The 23,705-nt window shown below is 48.6% G+C and overlaps 1 protein-coding gene across 7 annotated transcripts in view; it reads right to left on the minus strand.

The window, feature by feature from the left end:
• Nucleotides 1–17,847, minus strand: part of Ciita (class II major histocompatibility complex transactivator) — a 46,900-nt gene extending 29,053 nt beyond the window's left edge. For 4 of the 7 annotated variants that reach the window (XM_012513980.2, XM_023711688.1, XM_023711686.1 and 1 more), the window contains exon 1: nt 17,160–17,846. In XM_012513980.2, the coding sequence (XP_012369434.2) occupies nt 17,160–17,442 (283 nt within the window). In that variant the 5' untranslated portion in view covers nt 17,443–17,846. Of the gene's footprint in view, nt 1–6,859; nt 6,916–8,384; nt 8,525–17,159 lie in introns of those variants that run through there. The other 3 variants (XM_023711687.1, XM_012513979.2, XM_023711689.1) reach the window with 3 other exon arrangements.
• Between the last annotated feature and the right edge of the window lie 5,858 nt (nt 17,848–23,705).

The following is a 23,705-nucleotide window of genomic DNA, read 5'->3' on the forward strand; positions in this document are numbered from 1 at the left end:
CACACAAGCTTCTCATCAGAAAAGGTCTGAAAATAGTGTGTTGTTTGCCTCTGGAATGCCACTCTGATCTACAACTTCTCATCAACACCATAGGGGCTTGGCTTGAAGCACAGCTTCAAAACTGAGGGTTGAATCAGGTCCATAGGCCAAGTGGTTCTATTTTCCAAGCCTCTGTGTGTGTGTGTGTGTGTGTGTGTGTGTGTGTGTGACCATCACAATGTCTCTATGTAGAGTATATAATTGATTGTTGCCAGCAGCCCTTATGTGAAGGCCTTTTGGGTCTCTTTAGCTCTTATCTGTTGAAAGACAATGACTTGAGATGGAGGATCGATGGCCGGAAGGCAGGGTTACCTTTCCTTATGACCTGCCATGAGACTGAGGTACACAGGAGGGTGTTCTAGAGAGGGGTTTGGAAGGCTGGCCTGGAGTCCCCAAACTTCTAGAGGTTCAGAGCAGGGACTTGCAGCTTGCAGGGTGCTTGATGTGCCCCTAGCTCTGCCCCCAGCTCAGCCTGAAGATGACAGATGGTACAGCCAGCCAGGAACCAAGGTCACAAGGAGTGCTCTTCAGGGTACAGCCTGCTACGCAGCCTCTCTCCTGCCAAGCTCTAGCACGCCCATGAGTCTTAGTGTTTCCACTGCAGCACCCCAGCCCAAGAGTAACCAGCATACAGCAGGACAAAATGACATCAGAGCAGGAAAGCTGGAAATAGAAGAGAGCTTGGCTCCAGTGCCTGGCCAGCATCCGCAGCACTTCTCCAAAGTTGAAGGCAGGGCCACAGGTGCAGGAGTGGCCCAGCCACAGGGACAGCTGGGTTCATAACTGGCTGGCGGGACAGGATTGACTTCATTAGCCCTAAATCTGGAGGTCCAGGCTTGGCTCTGCTTCTGATAGGGCTGTGTGACCCTGGGCAAGTGTTTTCTCCTTTTTGGTCCCCATGGATCTCAAGAGGGTTGTAGGCAAACAGTGGCTTTCTAGTGAAATTTTACTAGGATTCCAGATCCCTTAACAGGGGAAGATACAGCTGTGCAGTGAAAGGGCACTGAGGGGTTCAGAACCTCTTTTCTCCGAAAGGGGCTTCACAGAGTGCAGTTTAAAATACAGCTAAGCGAAAGAAGCCCATCCAACAGGCTGCATATTGTACTGTTCTAACCACATCACGCTGGAAGGGCAAAAGCACAGAGACAATGAAAAGTTCAGTAGTTGCCAGAGGTCAGGGGAGAAAGGGAGGGAGAGCAGGAGATGAGGGGATTTAGAAGGCCCAAGGCTGCTCTGCACGATACTGCAATTCTGGGTCTAGGTAACTGCACTGGTTCTGCCCATGAAATGCCCAGCGATCCCAACACAAGCTATGGGCTGTGGGTGATCCTGCTGGCGGTGGGGAGTGTTGATAATGGGGGAAGCTGTTCATGTGTGAACAGGAAACCTTTGTGTCTTCTGCTCAGTATTACTATGAATCTAAAACTGTTCTTAAAAAATTATGCTTGCTGGATGTGGTGGCCCATGCCTATATTCTCAGCTGTTTGGGAGGTTGAGGCAGGAGGATCCCAAATTCAAGGCTACTTTGTACAAATTAGTGAGAACCTGTCTCAAAAAAAAAAAAAAAAAAAAATATATATATATATATATATATATATATATGAGCTTGGAATATAGCTCAAGGGTAGAGCACCCCTGAGTTCAATCTCTAGTACCTCAAAAATAAAGAAGTCAACAACCCCAACGCCATGTGACTGTTTCACCACCCCACCCTGCAGACCTGCTCTGACTTGAACATTTCAACTTGTGTTTTTAGCGGTTGCAATATGCTGCCCAGATCAGCCCCTTGGTGACAGCCCACTCATCTTGCAACCACTGGAGGGCTAGTGGCTCACAACTGCCAGAACCACCTCCCGGGGTTGGCCCCTCAAAACACACCCTTTCCCTAGGCGCTTCGGTTTGGTTGCATCTCTAAGAATTCATGTGTTGGAAACTTAACCCTCAAAATCATGTCAAAGGCATTGGGATGTGGTCCGTTAGAGAGGTAATTAGGACTAGATGGGTCATCAGGATGGGGCCCTCATGGTGGCACCAGTGGCTTTATGCACAAAGGGAGAGACTCTTGCCACGTGATGCCCTCTGCATGTTAAGGTGGAGTGACATGTCTCCTGCCAGAGACAGCCACCTGGCTCTTAGGCTTCCCAACTCCACGAACTGAAGCTAAATAAACACCTATTTTCTATACATTATCCGGCCTGTTATTATAGTTATGGTGATAGAAAATGGATTCAGATCCCAGGGGTAGGACCACGTGTGGTACCAATTTCTGGTCTCCTTGCCTCGACTTGCGACAACTCTAAAAGGTGACCCAGCTTAAGGGCTCCTTGTGAGACAGGCTCTGATATTTTCCATGTATGACCAGGAAATCATACAAAGCCTCACATAAACACCACGAAGCCTACCTCTATGGCCTTAGAAAAGCCCCATCTCTTCTCTAAACCATGATGGAGGACACTATCTGATAACAATGTGGAAAATCCTAGAATTCAAAGGAGACTACTCCACTCTGACTTATGATGTGTGCTGGTACCGGCAGCTACTAGGGCTCAGGGCCCAGAGGTCTTGGGCCAAGACCAAGGAGACAGGCTGGGGGAGCTGCAGGCAGGAGATGAAGGGTGCCCTCAGCCTGTGTCCACAGGCAAGGTCAGGACAGGACCTCCCTCCCAGCTCTGGCAGCCTTCCCTCTGCAGGCCCCAACACTTCAGCTGCAGTCAGAGGCCCGGAAAGGAGTCTAACAAGTATTTTCTGGAAGGGGTCACAGCCCAGGTGCTGAGGCAGGGAGAGGGAGCAGGAGCAAACAGCTGCAGGTAGCAGAGCCAGGCCCCAAGCTCCAGCCTGGCTCCCTCGTCACTCGACCTAACACAGAGCTGGGACCCCAACATGAACATGGACCGGCCCTGCCTGCCAGGATCTGACAACAGAGCCCCACATTTGGCAGGCTGGGCTGGCCTGTGACTGAGCATTATCCAGCCAGGGTACCACACACGTAGCCTTCTGGGCTCACTGCCTATGGTTCTGTGCAGCATCTGGGCTGGGCCAGGAATCTGCATCCCAAGTGGTACCCTCAGCACCACTCACCTCACAATTGCCTTACAGTGATGATAATGACTGTCTGGTCCCCAAAACTAGACTCCCACCCAATTAGCAGAGAAAAAGTGCCCAAGCAGACCCATGATTCATATCTCTGGGAGTACAGCATTTGACAGGAAGCTGGCTCCTGCCCCATCCGCTTCACTTGCAGAGAGCTGATTCTGTGAAAAACCACAAGAGACAAGTTGTGCTTGCCAGCACCCCTGTACCCAACATCCCCATCTATCACCTAGCCCTAGACCCCCTACTCAGAGACCCTAAATTTTGTACCCCCATCAGCAATGCCCCCTCCCCTACCTAAACTCCCCTATAAAACATGCTCTTCCCTATTGAATGATCTTTTCACTCTTGGCCTGGCTGCACTCAACCTACAAATAAATTCCTTTGCTTAAACTCTGCCTGTCTCAGTGGCCTCAGCTGTGCCTCAGTTTACCCTAACAAGGATGATGATGATGATGTCAGGAGTTCAAGTCCAGGGTCTTATTCATGCTAGCAAGCCCTCTGTCATTGACCTACTCTCCCAGCTCTGCCCTCTAGTGACTGAGAATTAAGGTAAGAGAGTATTTCCAAGGTGGCATGAGTTTCCAAGTGTCAGGCAGTTGCACCCCTTATGTGTGTGGCTTCTCTTTAGTGCCAGGAAGCCTACAATTCTGCTCCCCCACTCAACCTCCAGGACCTCCCTTCCTTCCATACTCCTGTTTCTCTCTGGCTGGGAATTCCAGGACCAGAAGGGACACTTACGCAATTCTTGTATTTTCCCTTTTTCTTTTTTTGTACTGGGACTCAAACTGCTGACCTCATGCTGGCCTCCAAGTCTCAGCTGCACTGTTGTCATGACCCTGACCTCGTGAACCTCAACCTACAGCTCAGACTCCGCAGTGGCTTCCAGGGCCTTCTCTGACTCGCCACCTCCCAGGCCCCAGGCATGCATCTGCTACCTTTATGATTTTTTCTTTTTTGTACCATATAGTATATTATCCCTTCTAGAATTTACCATAAGTCTCTTCCTTAAATTAACATCTGAAGGGAATTGCGATAATGTTTATCTCAGAAGAAAGCTTTCTAAAGTTAAAATCACGGTTCGAGACAGACACCAGAAGGCTGACTTCCTTAGCAGCAGCACCCACGATAACCCAAAGGCAGAAACAGCCCAGAGGTCCATCAATAGATAGACCATAAACAACATGTGGCCCATCCCTACATTAGAATATCACTCTGCCATAAAAAGGAACTACATGCTGACATGCTGACACAAAGCCTAGAATACATTACACCAAGAGGAGGAAGCCAGACACAAAAGACAAATATTGTACGAATGAGGAATTATTGCTTAATGCAGACAGTTTCAGTGTCAGGTAGGGATGTGGAAACAGTCCTGTAGAAAGATGGTGGTGACGGCTGCACACTAGTGTAATATACTAGATTGTGCACTGAAAAATGGTGAAAATGGTAAATTTTATATTTTATCACACTTTTACAAAAAAATCTTTCCTACTCTACTTCAATTGGAAATAAAACAAAATTATCACATTTAAAACAAAACAATATTATGAAGCTTCTCTCCCACTTTGCTAAAAAGAGTCATTAGTAGCCACACATGGTGTGCACACTTGTGATCACCATACTCCTGGAGGCTGAGGCAAGAAAGTTGCAAGTTCAAACCTAGCCAAGGCAACTTAGGAGATCTATCTCAAAATTTAAAATAATAATAATAATAAAGGTCCGAAAATACAGGTCAATGGGAAGGCCCTGTGTTCAATTCTCAATGAGAGAGAGAGAGAGAGAGAGAGAGAGAGAGAGAGAGAGAGAGAGAGAGAGAAATATTAGCACTAATGTCCTGTGAAGGGCTGCAAGCAGATGCACAACATCAGATAATTTGTCTTCCAGGTAAGGAAAAACAGGATCTGAAAAGTATCTGTTTCCTCCCCAGGACCATTGTTAATGAATGCCCTCTGTGGACCCAGAGTTCACGTGTATGCCCCAGGCCCTGGAAAACTCCCTTCTGCCCACAATTTCCTCTCAGTACTTTCTAAACAACTCATTAGAAACATAATAATTATTCTTCACACATGGATATCCTCTGTTCATTTTTTAAATTGTTTCTGTGCAGGCCGAGAAAACTCTTGTGTTTTAGCCATTTTGCAGAGGAGAGAGATGGAAGCCAAGTTAGAGAACCAAGTCTGGAAGCTCCCCTTCTGCTCAGCTCTCTCCCGTGATGGCCTGAAATCACCCAGGACCTCAGCAGAGCATCCTTGCATTAATTTCTAGACTCTACTCCCCACAAGGTATTTTCTGACGTTTATGCCTCTCAAAGGTCTGAGGTCCCCTGCCCTATCAGATAGGCTTTGCTGCATCAGGCTCACTCTCACTGGCTGAAGCTGGCGGGACTTGGGCTTCCAGAAGACAGTCAAATCCTGACTGGATCTACCACTTGCTATCTAGCTTTTGGCAAAGGGAAACCAAACAGAACTTGGTTTCCCCAGGATCAGAGGAGAGTAAAGGGGTTGGAGCACATCAGTGGCCCCCAGCAGAAGATGCTGGAATCACCTGGAATTGACAGCTACACCCGCAGGTGCTGAGCCCCACCCCAGGCCCAGCCTATGGAGTCTGGGGGCAGGGCCAGGGATCCTGGGCTTAAAGGGTCCCCCCAGGTGATTCCCTTGTGTGGGACAAGGGGATCCCTGGCTCAGCCTGCTCCGAAGATTCTTCCAACTCATGGGTAGAGCTTCCTGGAAACCAGGTCCTCACCTAAAGCCACCTGGGGTTTGGAAGGTGTAGTGTTTGGATTGCCCTCCCCGTTTTACTCCACTGGACCCAACAACAGGAAGTGCCTATTTCCTTAATCTGAATGGGGAGGGAGAAGTATTTATTTATAAATAATAAATAAATAATATTTGTCCGGGGCACGGATGGAAGGCTTCCTGCCAAAATTGGGGATTTCTGCCTGATTCTGGACGGTGGCGGAAGGGAGGCAACGAAGACTCTTTGGCTTGCACCTCCTCTCCAAAGTCACCTGGGGTGGAGAGGGGCTGTGGGACTCGGAGCACTGGGGCTTTTAAGGATCCCAGACAAAGCCCGGCACAGCGGCCGGCCAATGCTGACTTGCTGGGGCTTCCGGGAGCAGAGTAACTCCTGCTTGTGACCCCTTAGTGTCTCTCCCTAAAGGATATAGCTCTGGCCCCCTGCAAGGCTGGTGTTAAGTGGTTTGGAGAAGCCCATTCACCACAAACAGTCAAACAAGTGGATAGCGCCCGTCCTTTGACTCCAGGACCCGCCCCCTATCACCAACCCTGACCCGAGAGCCTACCAGAAGCACAGGTAGAGTCAGAGGGGTATTATGATCCATAGGGCAAACAGGCTCAGCGACTTGGACCTGGTCCAGGATCCCACGTCCCTCCCTGGATCCCATGTACGCTTCTGCAGGCTCCAGGACTCGCTGACACTTCTGAGCGCTCTCCCAGGGATGCTCCCCAAGAGCAAGTTGCTGTCCCAGCCTTCCCACAGACGTTCTGGTAGTCTGTCCCACCGCCTCCGAGTTCCAGTTCCTGACTCCTGCTTGCTGAGCAGAATCGGTTCAGCTTCGGGGGAGTCTGAATCTACGTTTTGCACTTACCTTGTTCCCTCTTTCCGTTCTTGCTGCGTGACCTCAGGCAAGTAAGTAGCTGCCAGCCTCAGAGCTTCGATTCCCCACCCAGCTTTAGGGGCTGCAGAGGGGACCCTGGTCACCTACCACAGTTTCCAGGGCTCCTGCGTGCGGCTGGTGGCCTCTCCCTCCAGCCAGGTCTGAGGCTGTGGTGAGCTTGGGGCGGACCTGTTGCCGGGCCACCACACCTCCCCCACTTTTTCCCTTTCACTTTCTCTCTACACCGCTGGACTTGAGCCAAACTGGGGAGCAAGCAGTCACTCGCCTCCCCTGCTGCCCCTACCATGCGCTTTCTTGGAAGCATGCTCATACTCCGGAGGTCAGGCCTCCGGCCAGCCCGACCTTCACAAGGCAGTGCCTGCTAGGAGGAGGGGAGCCAGCATGCTCTAGGAAGCAAGTTCCTTGCCACCCCTCGGTGGCCCTCTGTTTCTCTTCAGCACAGCCAAACCATGAAGGTGCCAAACCGTCCCTTGGTGCAGAGCGACCCACTAACTGCGCAATGCTCTCCTCCATCCCCCCCCCCATTCTCTTGGGAGGAAGAAAGTCCTGCAGGAGGGATCCAGGTCTGGGGAGCCAGTGTTCCCATCCCCACGCCCCCTGGTGACAAGAGTCCTTTTTCTCCTCCAGAAATTTTAGCTCCTACTCCACCGGGTCATGAGACCTTGGGGCGGTCATTTCCCCTTCCCAAGCCAGGACTTCCTCATCTGGAATTGGAGGAGTGGGTCCAGGTGGTCTCTGGTCTCTCTTTTCCCCCAAGAATCTCTATCTGTATCCAACCAAGCTAGAGAACTCGTCTCTGGCCTCAGAGCAAGCCACACATTTCTAGGGAGTCTGAGAAAAGGGGTGCCATTCTTTTCCACCACACCACAGCAACTCCAATCATACTGACGTTCTTTGATGACACTCAGACCCTATGAGGTCCTGGGCCCTGGTCTAGACCCCTGGTTCTCTTGTATTACCCTGTCATCTAGGCTCCCCCCTTTGCCCATTTTATAGCCAAGGAAAGCTGAGACTCAGAGAAGGTAGGTGCAAAGGCACCCAGCCACAGAGCAGCTGCTCGTCAAGCCTGCTATGCCTCCTTCAGAGCTGGTGCCAGATGTCTTTGCTCCCTTCTCATACTCTGTTCCTTAACCCCCACTTCTCAAAACACATCGTGTGGAAACTGGAGAGGGCAGCAGCTGCCAGGTGCCACACCATAAGGCTGACTCCGATTTTGGTTTTCTGGCTTCCCAGGGGATGGGGTGGAGCCTAGTAGAGTCTAACCTTCTCCTTCATAGCACCCTTCAGTGTTTACCCAAAGATAGACCTGGCAGGAGCAGACGGTTGGCCTTGGTGACCCAGTCAGGCCATCAGTGCAGAGCTAAGGACACACCCCCTTGGAGGCCGTGTACCGGTAAATCCTCTCCCATGCCAGGCACCTGGCTGATCCCAGCTGGAAGGAAACAGACCCTGGCCTCCAGCAGCCTGTGCTGGCTGAGCATGGACCCCCTTTCCTTGCTCAGCCCAGTTCAGAGCAGTGTCTCTGTCTATCTCGCTTGGTGGAACCAACTGAAACCTCAATCTGAATGAAGATGTGTTCTCAACACCCACTGCCTCTGGCCCACCTTTTTACCTTGAGGATCTGGCAGGTATGACCCTGACTGGTGCGGAGCTAGGCAGCGCATGGTGAGGGAAGCAGAGTCTGGTAGCAGCGGCAGGAGTCCGGCAGCCTCTTCCAGCTCCTTCAGCCTCCTCACAGATGTCTTCAGATGCCCAGAGCAGAAGTAGGCAGCTTCATCACTAACCTCTACCTACACGAGTGGGGTTCCCGCCAAACTAGTGTTGCACTTGCAAAGGAAGCAAGCAAGGGACTAGCAGAAAACTCTCCCCTGCAAGGTGGCCTCAAACTGTCAGATTTCCTGTATCTGGATACCCTAATTTGCCCATACTCCCTTACAGGCCCCCCCCCACCCCCGTCTCTGATGTTAATTTCGGTTCCTTATTATAGACCAAACTGGGTGACCACAGAAGGTTGCTACTTGTCTGCTGGGAGGGAGCTTCACTCTGATGCCCAGAAATGAGAATGGAGCCACACTGGTGCCAACTGTCACAGTCACTGTCCTTTGCAGAATGCAACTGTATCTGAGCCCCACACATGTCTCAAGACAAAATGAAAGCTTCTGTTGGGGCTCAACAGACATCTAGGCTCCCTTCCCTGCTACCATTGCTGCCACATCAGACTTCCCTAAATTTCCCCAGAGATCAGGAGTGGTCCACCCGTCACTTTTATTGAAGTCACTGGACTGAAGCAAATTACATACAAAAGAACAAGCTGTGGTGGTGCACATCTGTAATCCCTGCATGTAGGAAGCTGAGGAAGGAGGATCATGGGTTTCAAGGCCAGCCTGAGCTACATAGCCAGTTCAATGCCAGTCTGGACTATGTAGGGAGACCCCGTTTCAAACAAAAAGTTGTACACAAACTAGGTGTAGTGGCACATGCCTGTAACCCTAGCACTCTGGGAGGATGAGGCAAAAGGACTGCAAATTTGAGACCTGTCTGGATACCTTAGTGACTTAGTTGAGACCCTGTCTCAAACAAATTTTTAAAAGGTGGGTCTGGGGATCTAATTCAGTGCAAAGGCCCTGAATTCACTTCCAAATAAATAATACATATACACATACACCAGAAGTTAACCTAAATACGAGACCCCCTTCAACCAGCTAGTTTGTGGTAACACACAGATGGGGTGCTAAACAATGCTGACTCCCAAGTTTCTGCCCATTCTCCTGGTGCTCTCAAAGGCCCAGTCTCTGGGTTTGGGGTTAATCTGTCTTAACGCCTCTTCTAAGGTGCTAACCCCTCTCCTTTGCATGGAGAGCAGTCCTCTGACCTCAGAGCCTGCAGTGGTTCACGGGATCTGGCCAGAATTAACATTGTTCTAACTTTTTTTAATAGTTATCTGCCAAAAAAAATCATCTGCTATTTGGGGTACTCCATCCCCCCTTCCTTTCATGATGAGACATAAAGCTCCTTTCTAAGTGTGAGACAAGGGTTGTGGGTATTGCTTAGTGGTGCAGCACCTACCCAGGAAGCATGAGGTCCTGAGTTTGATTCCTGGTAACTACCCCCAAAAAAAGTTAGGTATGAGTGGTTTGAAAAAAAAAAATCAAGTAAATAATAGTGTAGGTGGCCTGCAGAGAGAACACAAGTTATGAAAGTGGTGGTACTGAAATGAATGAAGTTTGGGGAACAGTGGCTTATCGCGAGTGCACTGTTACTGAAAGAACATTAGACTGGGAGACAAAGCCAGCTGCTACTAGCAGGTGAGTGAGCAGGGACCACGCATTCCCCCACTGTGAGCCTTGGGCTCCCCGTGTATAACATGAGGACGATTACTGTCTATGTATGACCATCGTTTTGAAGCAGCCGCTGCTTTTAGGAGTCCCATGGGGAAGGCAAATGAGAAATGCTAAGCATCAGTTTGAAATAGAGCCTGTGGTTGGAAAGCAAAAAAACTGAAAACAGGCACAAGAAATGCTTGAAATCCCAAGTCTCATTCTCTCATGACCCTGTGCCAAGGGAGGGGCACTGATGGATGGATGCTCTGCTGTCTCAAGGGCTCCTCCTCCTATGCCCCCAGCTACGCCCAAGCTCATGGGCACAGCAGCTTGGTGTTAGGGCTGAGACTCATCCAGGCTGGGGACACACCTGCCTGGACACTGCACCATCTCTCACTTGGACAATTGCAGCCACCTGCTACCTGGGCTGTCTCACCACCCTTGATCCCACTAGACCCACAAGCCACAAGAGCCAAGTCCTGCCTGTGCTTGTGCAGAAGTTTCCTGAGCCAGGCAGAGGCGGGTACCAGCCTATATATTGAACTGATGGCAGAGACTGCACGTTGGCACAGGGAGCAATCAGGCAGAGGCCCGAGGGGCATGGCTGTGATGTCCAGCCTGGCTCTGAATCTCGGCAACAGTCAGTAGGGATAGAGAGGTGGTGAGAAGGGGGCAGAATGGCTCGGACATCAAATGATAGCCTTCTGAGACAGACTGAAAATGGGCGAGAAGCAGGAGGAGAAGCTTAGCCAACCCTAGGCTTCTCTCTGGTAGAGCATCTATCTGAGCCAGGCATGATGGTGCACTCTAGTAATTCCAGTGCTCTGAAGGAAACTGAGACTGGCTACTTAGCAGGATACTATGTCAAAAATAAGAACTGAAAAAAGGCTGGGGGTGTAACTTAGTGCAAAGGCTCTATCTAGTGCTACTACACACACAACACACACACACACACACATACACACACACACATCTATATGTATTCCTGCTGATCTTAGATTTTCTCAACTATGTTGGCCATTGTTATGAGCTCAGGTCTCTCCTGAGTCTGTTGGAGCCAACCTTGACTCTGAAGTTTTCTGTGTCAAGTCAGGACCTAGTGTGACAGAGCCTACTCACAAGCAGAAGAAGCACTGTGAAGTTGCCAGGCTGGAGTCCTCTGCCAGGAGGAACTGAGTCTTTCAAGCAGAGAGCAGTGTTCATACTGCTTGGAGCTCCTGGCTGAAGGAGGAGACATCCTCCTGTCTCCCCTGAGAGAGTCTCCCCCTCCCCACCCCAGCCTTCCTGTCTCTCTCCAGGCTCCCGCTGCTCACCCTCCCTCTTCTCTTTCTGGTCATCCTTAAGGTCCAACATCCCCACCTTCATCCCCCTTCCAGCTAACAGTAGTCATCTATTTGGTTTATTTTCACAAAATCTGTTGCCAGGTTATTTGATAATAAATGGTCAATTTGTGTCTCTTAAGTTTCAGGTAGCCCCTGCCCTTCCCCTTCTGATCATAAAGTCTTTAATGTCTGGGGCACGTCTTTTATTTTCTTATGCTCACTCCAGCGCCTAACACAGAACTCAGCAATAGAAAACAACACCATTCCAAGGTTGCCTGAAGGGATGGGTGGGTGTGTGACTGAGGTGAAGGCAGCTTGCTCCCAAGGGGATGAAGGCTCCCTCCCAACTTGTCCTAGTGGCTTGGAGTGTGCATTTTGGTGCCCACCACAGCAGGAGCTACATAAATGACTAAGGACATGGGGAGAAGGAAAGGGAAAGAGATACGTAAGTAGAGGCAAGCAAATAAAACAAACTGGTATGTGTACAACTTAGGTAGACAAGAAGGCATGGGAGAATATAGGCTTCTTGGAAGATATGCAGGTGGAGTAGTTGATGGGAAGGCAGGTAAATTAGCATATAATATAATATAATATAATATAATATAATATAAATGTGTGTGTTTGAGGAGTGATAGAAATACTATGTAGTGAACATGTAAATTAAAATTTTAAAAGAATTATTATAGGCTGGGCATAGTGGTGCTTGCCTGTAATCCCAGCACTCAGGAGCCCAAGGCAGGAGGATCAGCATGAGTTCAAGGTCAGTCTGGACTACATAGCAAGGTTCTGTCTCAAAAAATCAATAATAATAATTATTACTGCAGTAGAAGACACACTGCACATTGTGTCTGTGAATCCTCATCAGAATGGGCTCTCTTGTTTCACACTTAGCCCGTCATTCTTTTTTTGTGTTCTCTTTTTCACCTCTTTTGTCTCTCTTTTGTGACTTTTAGTGGCTGATTCAATATCCTGAATTGATTCAAAATGTTTATGCCAATTTCTGTCCAAAATGTCACAGCGTATCCTTGTCCATCATAGGCTCCCGAGCCAGTGCTGTACTTCTGGCTCTTCCCCACAGTCAAAACAGCCAGGAAGATAAATGTTTTGAATAGATCCAGCACATGGAGGCAGCCACAGCAGTGCCACTAAAGACACTCAAGAAAGAGGACTTCCAAGCTGCTGCAGAGAGTGGCATGAACACTAGGATAACTGTGTATGAATCAAGGAGTATTATGAGGGGGATCAGCAGCAATGTGTCTTTTACTGTAATCAACGGTTTAAAAATTTAAATATTCACCTTATCCTCTGATCTTCCCATGTATTGTCCCAACGACTGAGCAAATAGAGAAATGATAAATTGGTAAGTGGAAAAGAGTGGCTACAGATACATAAGGAAGCAGTTGTAAGTAGACCTGAGTTGGTAGGCTCCATGTCCAGGAAAGCTAGAGGGCAGGTGGGTGAGTCACAAGGACACAGGTGAGTGTGTGCTCAAGGGGACAGGGACAGAAATCATCCCTGGCCAGGTAGGGGCATTGGCTTGGGGGAGGCTCCCTCTGTAGCTCCCAGGGTACAACAGGGCAGACTGCAGAGAGGTGCCCCTGGGGGAAGGACAAGAATGTTCCACGCAGCCCACTTAGTCCAGGAGGCAAAGAGATCCCCCACCAAAAGGGGAGCGGGGCTGGCTGGGAAGGAAGCTGGAGGTGTGGCCTCCATCCTCCGCAGCCCTCCCAGCTCTGGTTTCCTGTATCCCAAGGCAGGAATGGGGAAGGAAGCTGGGGGAAGAAGGTAGAACAGGCTGCACTGTGTTCCTCCTTTTCCAGTAAATCAGGCCACATCCTCAAGGGAGACTTTATTCTTTGGTTCCTTGAACTGACTCCATGCAATGGAACAGCAGAGCAACAGGACAACAGTGGAGCTAAGGACAGCCACAAAATGTAGATGTCCAGCTGCAGTATCCTGTGGCCTTGAGGAAGCAAGTAATACCCAAGGCCAGCTGGGTGGCCTCGACTCTCATTCACATGGGCTTGTGGTCATCTCAGGCTCAGTCAGACCAGCTTCCCTTGCTGGAAATGTACCTGCCTCAGGCAGGATAGTTTTCTAAACCCTCAGGAAGACAACTCTGAAGATGACTGTCATCTCCACTTTACAGATGGGAAAACCAAGACCCATGGGGGCCCCAGGAGATGCTTATCACACTTCCTGGCCTGTGGGAGTCAGGACTGGCCCTCGAGATGTTGAAGGAAAGTGCTAAACTGGGGAGGGCATTGACTTGGTCTTAGATCTGCAGGGCCCAAACTCTCAGCCCTGCCTTGGGGGAAAAGGGGAGGTCAATGAGATGAGAGAAATGAGGTTCCCTAGCTCCTTGGGCCCCTGGCTGATGCTTCCTGTGTAATGCTCCCAGCTACCCAGCACTAGCCTTCAAGCTCTGAATAAGTTCTATCACCCTTGTTCTAGAGATTGAGAAACTCGGATTCAGAGTGGTCCAGTCATGCAGCCAGTGACACACAGTTTGGAAGCAGCAGAGCAGAGCTCAGACCCAGAACTGCCAGCTGCCAACTTGGTTTACTTCATCACCCCCACTTGCTTTACATTTGCCTTCAGAAGAATGTCACCCAGGGCTGCCGTATCTGTCTGAATGTCTGCTTCGACTTCCCATCCATCCTGTGAGTCCTCAGGAGAAGGACCTGGAGTCCCCTACTCACATGGAGTCCCCATCCTCATGGTGCTTCCCTGGTGCTGCTGTTAGGTGGACCCAGAGCCAAGGGCCCATTCCAGAGGGGTCTTTCTGCACTGCTGTAGCTAAGACAGTTCTTGAACCACCAGTGCAGTTTCTGCTCAGAGAGCTACAACCTGTTTGGGATAGGTTTATGGTGTCTTCCTGGGATGTCTAGCAGAGAGGCCAAGCAGAAATTGCTATAATAGATCTGACCTCATGAGAGCCCAACAGCGTCTTTCCCAGGCCATGACCTTAGAGGTAACTGCTGAACTCCTCTGGGCCTCAGTCTACTCACTTGTAACAGGAGGATAATGGTGCCATGTGACCTTTACATTCACCCACCCAGCCATTCAACATGAAATAAACACATCGTGAGGTGCAGTTATTATGTGCTCAGGCACTGTGCTAGGCATTTGGGATTCATTGTGATTAAGTTTTAGATCTACAGCCACGTGGACCTTAGTCTTCAGTGGGAGAATCAAACAACAAACAACACTCATAATATAAAAGTAGATATATATGGAAGGTGGAGAGGGAGTCAAGCCCTGGGAGCAGGCTCAGAGAGCAGGAGCAGAGCAGGGTAGGCCTCACTCATAAGATGGCATTTGAAGCAAGAATTTCTTGGAGATTGACCAAGAGGATACCTGAAGAGGAGTGCTGGAGCGGGCAGAGAGAGCATGCACAAAGGTCCCGGGCAGAGGGTCTGCCAAGTGTGTTTGAGGAGCAATGTGAGTCCTGAAAGAAGCAAGGGATGAGGGTGGAGCACTGATGAGGGCAGGTTGTAAAGGACGTTTTGGGATATTGTCTAGGTTCATCTTTCTCTCTGAGTGATGTGGGGAGAAAGTGCAGAGTTTAGAGCAGTTGAGTGTCCCATCATTGGGATGCAGTTGAGCGGGAAGGTTACCCCACTCAGCTGGTTTTCTTTTCTGACCACCCATTGAATCTGAAGTCAATGTCCTTTATTTGCAAGCCACTATTGCTTCTTCCCTTTCTGTGTCTCTCCAAACCTCCCCCCTCACCTCCCAATAGCTTGCAAGGTACCAGCGTCCCAAGGTTGGTGAGGACCAGGCGTGCAGGCAGGAAGAGGGAGAGGAAAAAGACCACACATCCATCCTATCATCTCGAAGCCCCCTGAGAACCTCACACCTCAAGCCTCAAGGAAGTTCCACTTTCTAAAGTCACATGAGACCTGAAATAAAAATATTACATCCCCAGGGAGGAAACGCAGTTAATAACAGGAACCAGCCCTCTCAGAAAGAGGGGGAGGGAGGGTTAAGGTGTTGGGCAGCAGACCAGTAGGAGCCAAGGGCTGCTGGCCCTGCTGAGCAGGGAGGGATGATGTGCAGCAGGAGTCTGCTTCGCTTCCGCCTGGAGGTCTGTGAGACAGGACAGAGGGAAAGGTGCTCTGTGACAGATGGAGACCACCTGGGCGAGAGCTAGCCAAGAGCACCAACCCCACAAACACAAACCCCGTGACAAAAACAGGCTGTGACAGAGGACTTGGAGGAGCCAGCTTTGCCCTGGTGCCTCAGGGAGTGCCAACTGAAGATATTTCACCCCTCAGAGGACCAAAGCTTGTCTGTTCTCCAGTCTACCCTTGTCACCTCCCACTAGACATTCTGGACAGTCTCTGCCTTGCTTTGCTTTGCTTTGCTATGCTTTGCCTTGTTTTTCATTTTTCTTTCCAGTTCCCATCTTCCTTCCTCTCTCCTTTCTCTTTCCTTCTTCCTTTCATCCTTCCTTCCTTTTCTTCTGCTAGGGATTGCACCTAGGGCTTTCACACTGAGCCACATCCCCAGCTCTTTATTTTAAGACAGGGTCCCACTAAATTGCTAAATCGCCCAGGTTGGGATTAAATTTAAGAGTCTCTTGTCCCAGCCCACCAAAGTGCTGGGATTACGGGGTGTACCACCATACCCAGCATCTGCCCCCTTTCTGCATGCTGGGTGAGGATGCAGATTCTCAAAGGGCGCAGACTGGAAGGGACAACCTGGTAGAGGGTGCGGACCGAGCTGGACTCTGCCTGCACACAGTAAGCACTCAGTAACTGTTAAATCCCAGGTTTCTAAGTGACTTTAAAGCCATAATAGGACTACAGGGGCTGGAATATGATCATTCCCCTAAGTCCTAAGATCAGAAAAGCAGAGAGTCCCTGAGGAGACAGGATAGGCACACGTCCTTACAAAGTACGCTGAAACCAAGTTGGCATCTTTGTACCTGAGAGCATCTAGGAAAGCCTAGCTGGAACCTCAGAGTGGGCGCAGGCTTGTTTACCCTGCTTAAGACACATCTCTCCCTTCCTTCTTCTCTTCCTTTTACTCCTGGCCTTTGTCTGTCTCCCTCTTTCTTTATCTCTTTTTCTCTGTCTGAATGTTTATCACTCAGACGCACAAGCATGCACATGCAAGTGCATTTATACACACATGTACAAAAGAACATAGAGGCACACACGCATATACAAATGAATGTATGCACAACAATATACACACCTGCAAATGCATGTACACACAGCAATATATATACACCCAAGTGCATGTGCGCATACACACAAATGCATGTACATGCACATACCCATATGTGCATGTGTACAAATGCATGTACAGACACCAATGCACATGCCCAAAAGCACAAATACACACTCATGCATACACATGCATGCATGTCCATGCACACACCCCATGCAGAAGTGGACACAGTGTCCTCTGCTGTCTAGCTCTTGGTCTGGCCCCTCTCTCTTCAGCACCCCATTTCTCTACTTTTTGCCCACAGTTATTGTGCTGGCATGTTGGTGGGGCTCAGGGTGGGCATGTGCCACCTGCCCTAGGGCAGGTTTCATACACAGTGTGGGAAGCAGCTCCATGTCTCCAACACACCCAGCCACAGACTGAAATTACTAAGAGCTCTTTGCTCCTGTCAGCTCACCAGATGCCCTGATTCCTGCCCACAGACTTCCTTTTCAGATGAAAGAAAAAAATCCTTGAGCCGTCTCCCCAAGTCTGTCTTCCTAGAGGCAGAGGGATCCAACTCACCACCATGATCCTTGCAGCCAGGGCCCCTCTCCACCGTTGGGTCCTGCAACTGGCTCCAAGCCCAGCTCAAGAGAGCCAAGTCCAGGTCTGCCTTCGCCAGCAGGGTCAGGGAAATCTTCCTGGCCAGAGTCTCACCATCTGGCTCACGGAGCAGGGCACAGTGGTACTCCCTGGACAGGAGCTCCTCCTCCAGCAGGCTATCCAGAAAGGCTTGCACCTGCTTCGGCTGGTGGCTGGAGAGCAGTGCCCGAACCTGGGCCAGGATGGTCTGGAAGTGGTTCATCACAGCACCTGGAGGCAAAGCAGCCCGTTGGCTCGAGCCTGGGATCTCCGCTTACCAAGAGGACTGCATCTTCCAAAAGATGAAGTGAAAACCAGGACAAGGGAACCTCTGCAGTTTGTTGCTGCTTATTCCTTACTAGGAAGATTTCCTCATTTGTGTTGTAGGCTGGGGTGCCTGATGAATGGACAGAAATGGGCTGATCTGTACCCCACAGGTATCTGCTGGGTACCACCTGCGTGCCTGTGGCTGAGAGGCCTGCAGCCTTCTGGATTCTGTTTGAGCCCATCTAGTCTGTACCAAGAGGAGAGGGCCTCACCTGTGCAGAAGACCTATAGGGTGACAAGACTTCTCAGATGTTTGATCACAGCCAGAAAACTTTGTGGCATGGAGTTTGGCAAGCTAATCTGCTTGTGTTGGAGTCTAGGTCTATCACTTGCTGCTTATATGACCTTGGGCAAGTTACCTGATATTTTAAGCCATTGGTCTGTCTGAAAAGGTGGAGTGAGAGTAATAGTGCTTTTCTCATAGGATTGCTAGGAGGATTGAATGAGATAACACTGAGTGTGCTATAACATGATAATAATTCCATAGACACGAGCCATTGTTATCACTGGTTAATCATGCGGAGAGCTCTGTCACCTTGAGTTTAACCTTATTAGAAACTCAATCTCCTCCTCTCCAATCTCCCAATAAAAAACTACAGTTTCACCAAGCTGTCTTGAGCAAATGCTTTTAAGGGCCCAGCACAGAATGTAGTAAACACTTAAGGAACACTGATTTTTCTTTTTTGCTGATGTTGTCACCAATTTACTAATGCCCAAAATAGAAGATTTGAACAAGAGCCAGTGTGTTTTAGGATTCTAAAAAGTCCTCAATGCAGTTTTTAAAATCACAGCTGATTTCTCTCTGATTTCTTCCCATTCTGAAACACCCTGTGGTCTTGTTTCCTCTCCTGGCCTCAGCGTCATCACTACCTCTCAGTTCGGACCATTTACAACACAAAAGATTCCGAACCCCAGCATAGCTGAGTAGCTCCTCTTCAATCAACTGTCCTGCAGGCAATGACTATAAACTCTTGGGAAGTATAGAAAACTACCATGGAAAAGCATAGGCGAGTGACAGAGCAGGCAGACACTGCAAAGGAATTAAGGTACAGAGAGTGGGAAATCACTGGTGAATTCCCCAGTTCCTAAATTTAACCTGAAGGTAGGTCTCCATCAGCACAGTGCAGGGTGGCTAAAATTGAATGTTTTATAAAAGGAATGGTTTACTGTCTTAAATAACTAGAGGACAGATATGGAAGCAAAAATAATTGCTGCAAAGTGGGGGTTGAAGAGAGAAGAGAAATACATAAGCAGTCACAAATTTTGTGTAGAAACTGCTCAGATGACCCCCTGACGCTGAGGCACGTGCGCATCCACAGGACGGGTCCAAGCAGCTCACCTAAGGCTGTGGAGCCCAGTGGAGACTGGAGCTGCAGCCTGCCAGGGGCATGGAGGGCTGGGCAGGCAGGAGATTGCATTTGATTCCAGCCAAATCATGTCACTACTAAAATTAGCAAACAAAGATGTCGATATTGTTTGAGTTTATGGCACATTCATAATGTCTAGTATACATTTCAAAATTATTTGACAGGTGGAGAAATAAGAAAAGACAATCAAGTCTCTAGAGAAGAAGAAAGCTAGTGTAAAGGGACTCCAAAATGACTCAAATGTTGAAATTAGTAGATGAGGATTTTTTTTTCCCCAAGAAATCCAGTATTGTTTTTAAAGCAGTGATTTATAGCCATGGATGAAAAAGACATAAAAGGTGTAAAGGAAAACATGCTTATAAAACTATTTACAAATTTAGAATAATCAAATGGAAACCATCCATATGAAAAGGACAATATGTGCAACTTAAAAAGTCATTAGTTATAATCAACAGCTAAATGGAAATGACAAAAGAAAGATAGATTTAAGATGAAGTTTTAGACATTATTCAATTTGAAGAACACAAAGAAAATAATTTTAAAAACAAACCTCAATGATATGTTGGACAATATTTAAATATTCAACTCACACATAAATGGAACCAGTGAAGGGGGAAAGAGAGCTAATGGAGTGGAAAAATATTTACCAAAAACTCAATTTTTTCGGAAGGAATAGAGATATGAGATCTCAGCAAATCTAAGCAGAGTAAATTCAAGAAAATCACACCAACACGCATAAGAGACAGACTGTTGGAAGTGAAAATAAGGCGAATTTCACAACAGAATCCAAAAATCAAAGCAACAGGTCCCATACAGGAGAACACTCCAGTGAGAATAGCGTTGGGGAAGGAGTCACAGGGGATTTGGTGGAACCTTACTGCTTTGTAGCTGTCCATCTTCTTCTGCTTTATAACTTCTGCTTTGTCTGAAACATCCTGTTAGCTTGAGTCATGAGATTGCCGCTGCTGTCTGTCTTTACCAAACTGGCCTTTTTATATGGCAAGAATTAATGTAATGATGATGCCATTGATGATGCGATACTAGAAAGGGGATTCTGTGTTATGTAATGCCTATAGATAAAGAAAGCCCTCATCTTCCAGTCATCTGGTGAGCAACAGGCTGACCCAGGAACCACAGTTTGGGAATCACTGATTCAGTGCTAACTGCCACGATTCTGTCACCTGAGTCTTGATTCATAGTATCCTAGGGACCTTAAGGATGACAGGTGTGTGGACTGAGACTGAAAGGGGAAGGGGAAGGTACGATGGGTCTGCTGAGAGGAGGCAGTGCAACTGTCCCATGCAGTCTCCTCATGTTCTCCCTCAGTGCAAGGCTTATGGGGCTCAGGGGCTCCTGGAGATCACCTACCTGTTGAGACAGGGACAGTGGCATCTTCTGTGGCTCCCACCCTCTGGTTTGGAGATCAGCGAGGAGGATGTGATAATAGATCAGTCCTGAGTGAGCACAGCAGGACCTGGATGCTTTCTGCTCTACCAAACCAGGTAGACACCAGTCATTCCACTGTACAGAATGGCTCTTACGTGTAGAGTTACAGGACCTGGGCAGGACCTGATCAGAACATGAAATATGGGTTTGGTAAAGAGCATGATGGCCTGAATACAGCACCTGTCAGAGTGACTGTTTCCTCTGGAGAGGGCCAGGAGCCCACTCTCTGGGCACATGGGCGTAGCTGGGCTGGTTGTGTGGCCACTACGTATCGGCCCACAGACCAGGGCAATGTCTCAGCCTGAGTCATCTTGGCCACTGCTCAGGAATGTGAATGGCTGCCTCTGCTTCTTGGGTTTCCCCCTGTGGCATGGGGAGCTCACTTTAGGCTTGTGACTCTGGAGGCAGTGGGAGGGTGGGTAGAGACTGGCAGGTAGTTTGCAGATGATGCCATGACCTGCTGTGGCTCATGTGAGCCAGATTAAGACTCAGAGACCTGGGCCTGGTGGGGTCCAAGAGTCAGGCTGTTGCCACCTTCTTGCCCTGCACCATTGTCATTGTCACCATTTCCTGTCTTTTTCTACCACCACCATCTCCTTTTCTATCACCACCATCATCTTCCCCACTTCCACCACTATTGTCCGCATCTCTCCCTCCCCCTTTTCTATCAACACCATCATCTCCAGGGCTACTTGCATTATAACCACCACCATTACCTCTTTGCCATCATCTTTACTGCTAATTCCAAAGCCATCACTTCCACCACCTCTGTCACCTCTGTCCTCACTACCAGAACTACCTTCCCACCTCTGGCATTCCTACCTCTCTCCATTCTTCCATCCTCTGCACCCCATCTTTCATGGTGGCCATTGCCTCCACCAGCTCAATCATGGTGAGCACTGGCCACCACAGTAAGCACCAAGTCCATCAATCTCAACTCAGCCATCTCCATAAGACCCATATGTGGAGATCCTTATTATGTGAACATCATGATGTGATTTGGAATCCAAACCACCAAGTGTCTATGATTCTTTTTGACACTGTTCACAGGGACTTTTGTGACTGCTGGTTGATGTGGCAGTTGACCAATTATAAAAATTCGTCTAAGAGTCAGGCTGTTGCCACCATGTTGTCCTGGACCATTGTTGTTGTCACCACTTCAGGTCTTTTTCCAGAAAAATATCACTTTTTTCTCCCTCGGTGCAGAGAGGATCAACCGGTTCTCTACAAGGGTTTAACACTTAGAAAAGGGGTTTAGGAATTATGAGAATCTGAGGCTGAGCAATTGTTGTGCTGGAGACCACAGAGCTAGTAACTGACAGGATTTAAGGAGAGAGTGTCTGCTATCAAGCCACATAGAAGCACACGTTTAGCCTCTGCTGTGGGCATAGAATTGGGTGACATAAGTCCTTTGCAGGTTATCAAGGCTGTGGTGGCTGGTGAGCTGTGTCATTTAGCCTCCTGAGAATATATGCCACAGCTACAGCCATGGTGCCCAAAGGTTCTTCCTCAGCTTGTAAACTGATGTGTTTCTGAGACATTCCTGGGCAGTGAAATGGCAATGGCATAGGGTTTGTAGTGTCTGGGTGTGCAGGACTCCCTATGAGTTGTCCATGTCCCTGGCTTCCCATTGTGTGTGGCTGAGCCTTCTAAACTGGAAGGAACCTGGGGTTCACCTAATAGATACTCCTGCTTTCTCCATTCCTAGCCCCTCCTTTGCCTTGCAGACTCAAGGCCCTTGAGTCTATCTTGTCTGTTTCAAGGGACGCATCCAAGGACAATAATGCCTATGGTATGCCTTGATAACCAAAGGAAGTGTTGGTCTGCCTGGCCTTGAGCCTATACTTTGTGTAACTGAGAGGTAAAATGGCTCTTTCAAAATTAGTAGTATTTTTGCTTTTAGACGGAAACTGTATCTGCAACTTCCTCCTTCTGGGAGCACAGTAAACAGCTATCCCCTCCTCTCCTCAGCTCAAATGAATGCACAGAAAAGCAACACCTCTGTCATAAGCACTAGTATAGCCCATCTGAAAGGAATATGGTCAAGGTCCGGTTTCCTTTCTGAGAATGGCCAGGGGAATAAAAGAAGCATGGGAATTTCCCTGTCTGTCTCCTTGTGTTCCTCCTTCCTCCCTTGTAATAGAAGCCTCTGGACACCCCAACTTGGAGATGAAGACTGAGGCAGTAAGAGCCTCTCTGTCTCCTTCAGAGCTAGCTGTGAATAAAGCCTTCCTTCCCATCAAGGCTTCTGGATCGCTTAGGGGAGCAGTGAGCTGTACATACTGACCTAACCCACCGGGGATGTTTGGCCTAGTGGAATGTGTGTGCCATTGTATCGTATAAGCGACTATAATACTATTACACATCAACTGCAATCTGGGTGTGGTGGCACACACCTGTAATCCCAGCACTTGGGAGGCTAAGGCAGTAGAATCACCATGACTTCAAGGTCAGCCTGGGCTGCATAGTGAGCTCAAGGCCAGTCTGAACTGTATAGCAAGTTGGTATCTCAAAAACAAGTCAACTACTACACCTCAGCATAGCACTGACACAGACCTGCCCCCCACTCATCGGAAAGCCACCGTGGGAGCTGCGTGCGGTGTGCAGGGCAGTGGAGGCAGGGAATCACAAGTTCAAACAATTTAGCAACTTAGGGAGACCCAAAGAGAGAAAGCAAGCAGGGAAGCAGAAAACAGGGATCTGACTCCTCTATTTGCTGGAAACAAGCACAAACACCTCCTCCATGTGCTCGTGAGAGCAATGCTGCCAACATTGGCGAGCAGACAGCACGCCCGTGGCCTAGCACACTGTGGACGCCCCGCAATTCATTCATCCACCGAGGGCCTGAGCCAAGCGGGGCTCAATCCTTGGTGATGGGGCGTGGTGAATGCAAAAAACGGAAATTCCTGCTCTCACAGAACTTAGTCTTTTTTTTTTATGAGCATAATCTTTTATGTTATGAATTTGGAAAAACTTCAACATATATATATAACAACGGATTTACTCATGCAGCACTTTAGGCGATTTTATATTAGTTTTAAAGATGTCTACTTCTTTTAAAATTTTCCATCATAGTGTCCACATATAATATGTAAGTACAATAGAAGTAAATCTATCACTGTACTTCTTAATCCTTTATGGCAGTCTACTTAGCTAGACTTCAGCTTGAAATTGTCACAAGACTTTCCTTTTACACATCTTTTTAGGACTGTATTTTTTTTCCATAATTTTATTGAGAAACAAATAGCAATGAGACAGTTTCGAACCAAACTGGTAGGACAGTTTCAATAATTAACACACTGCATACATTCTTCCTAGTGGTTAATTGCTGTACAAGATGCGGACA

The sequence above is a fragment of the Octodon degus genome, unplaced genomic scaffold (genome assembly GCF_000260255.1).
Source record: "Octodon degus isolate 3935 unplaced genomic scaffold, OctDeg1.0 scaffold00021, whole genome shotgun sequence".
Lineage (NCBI taxonomy): Eukaryota > Metazoa > Chordata > Mammalia > Rodentia > Octodontidae > Octodon > Octodon degus.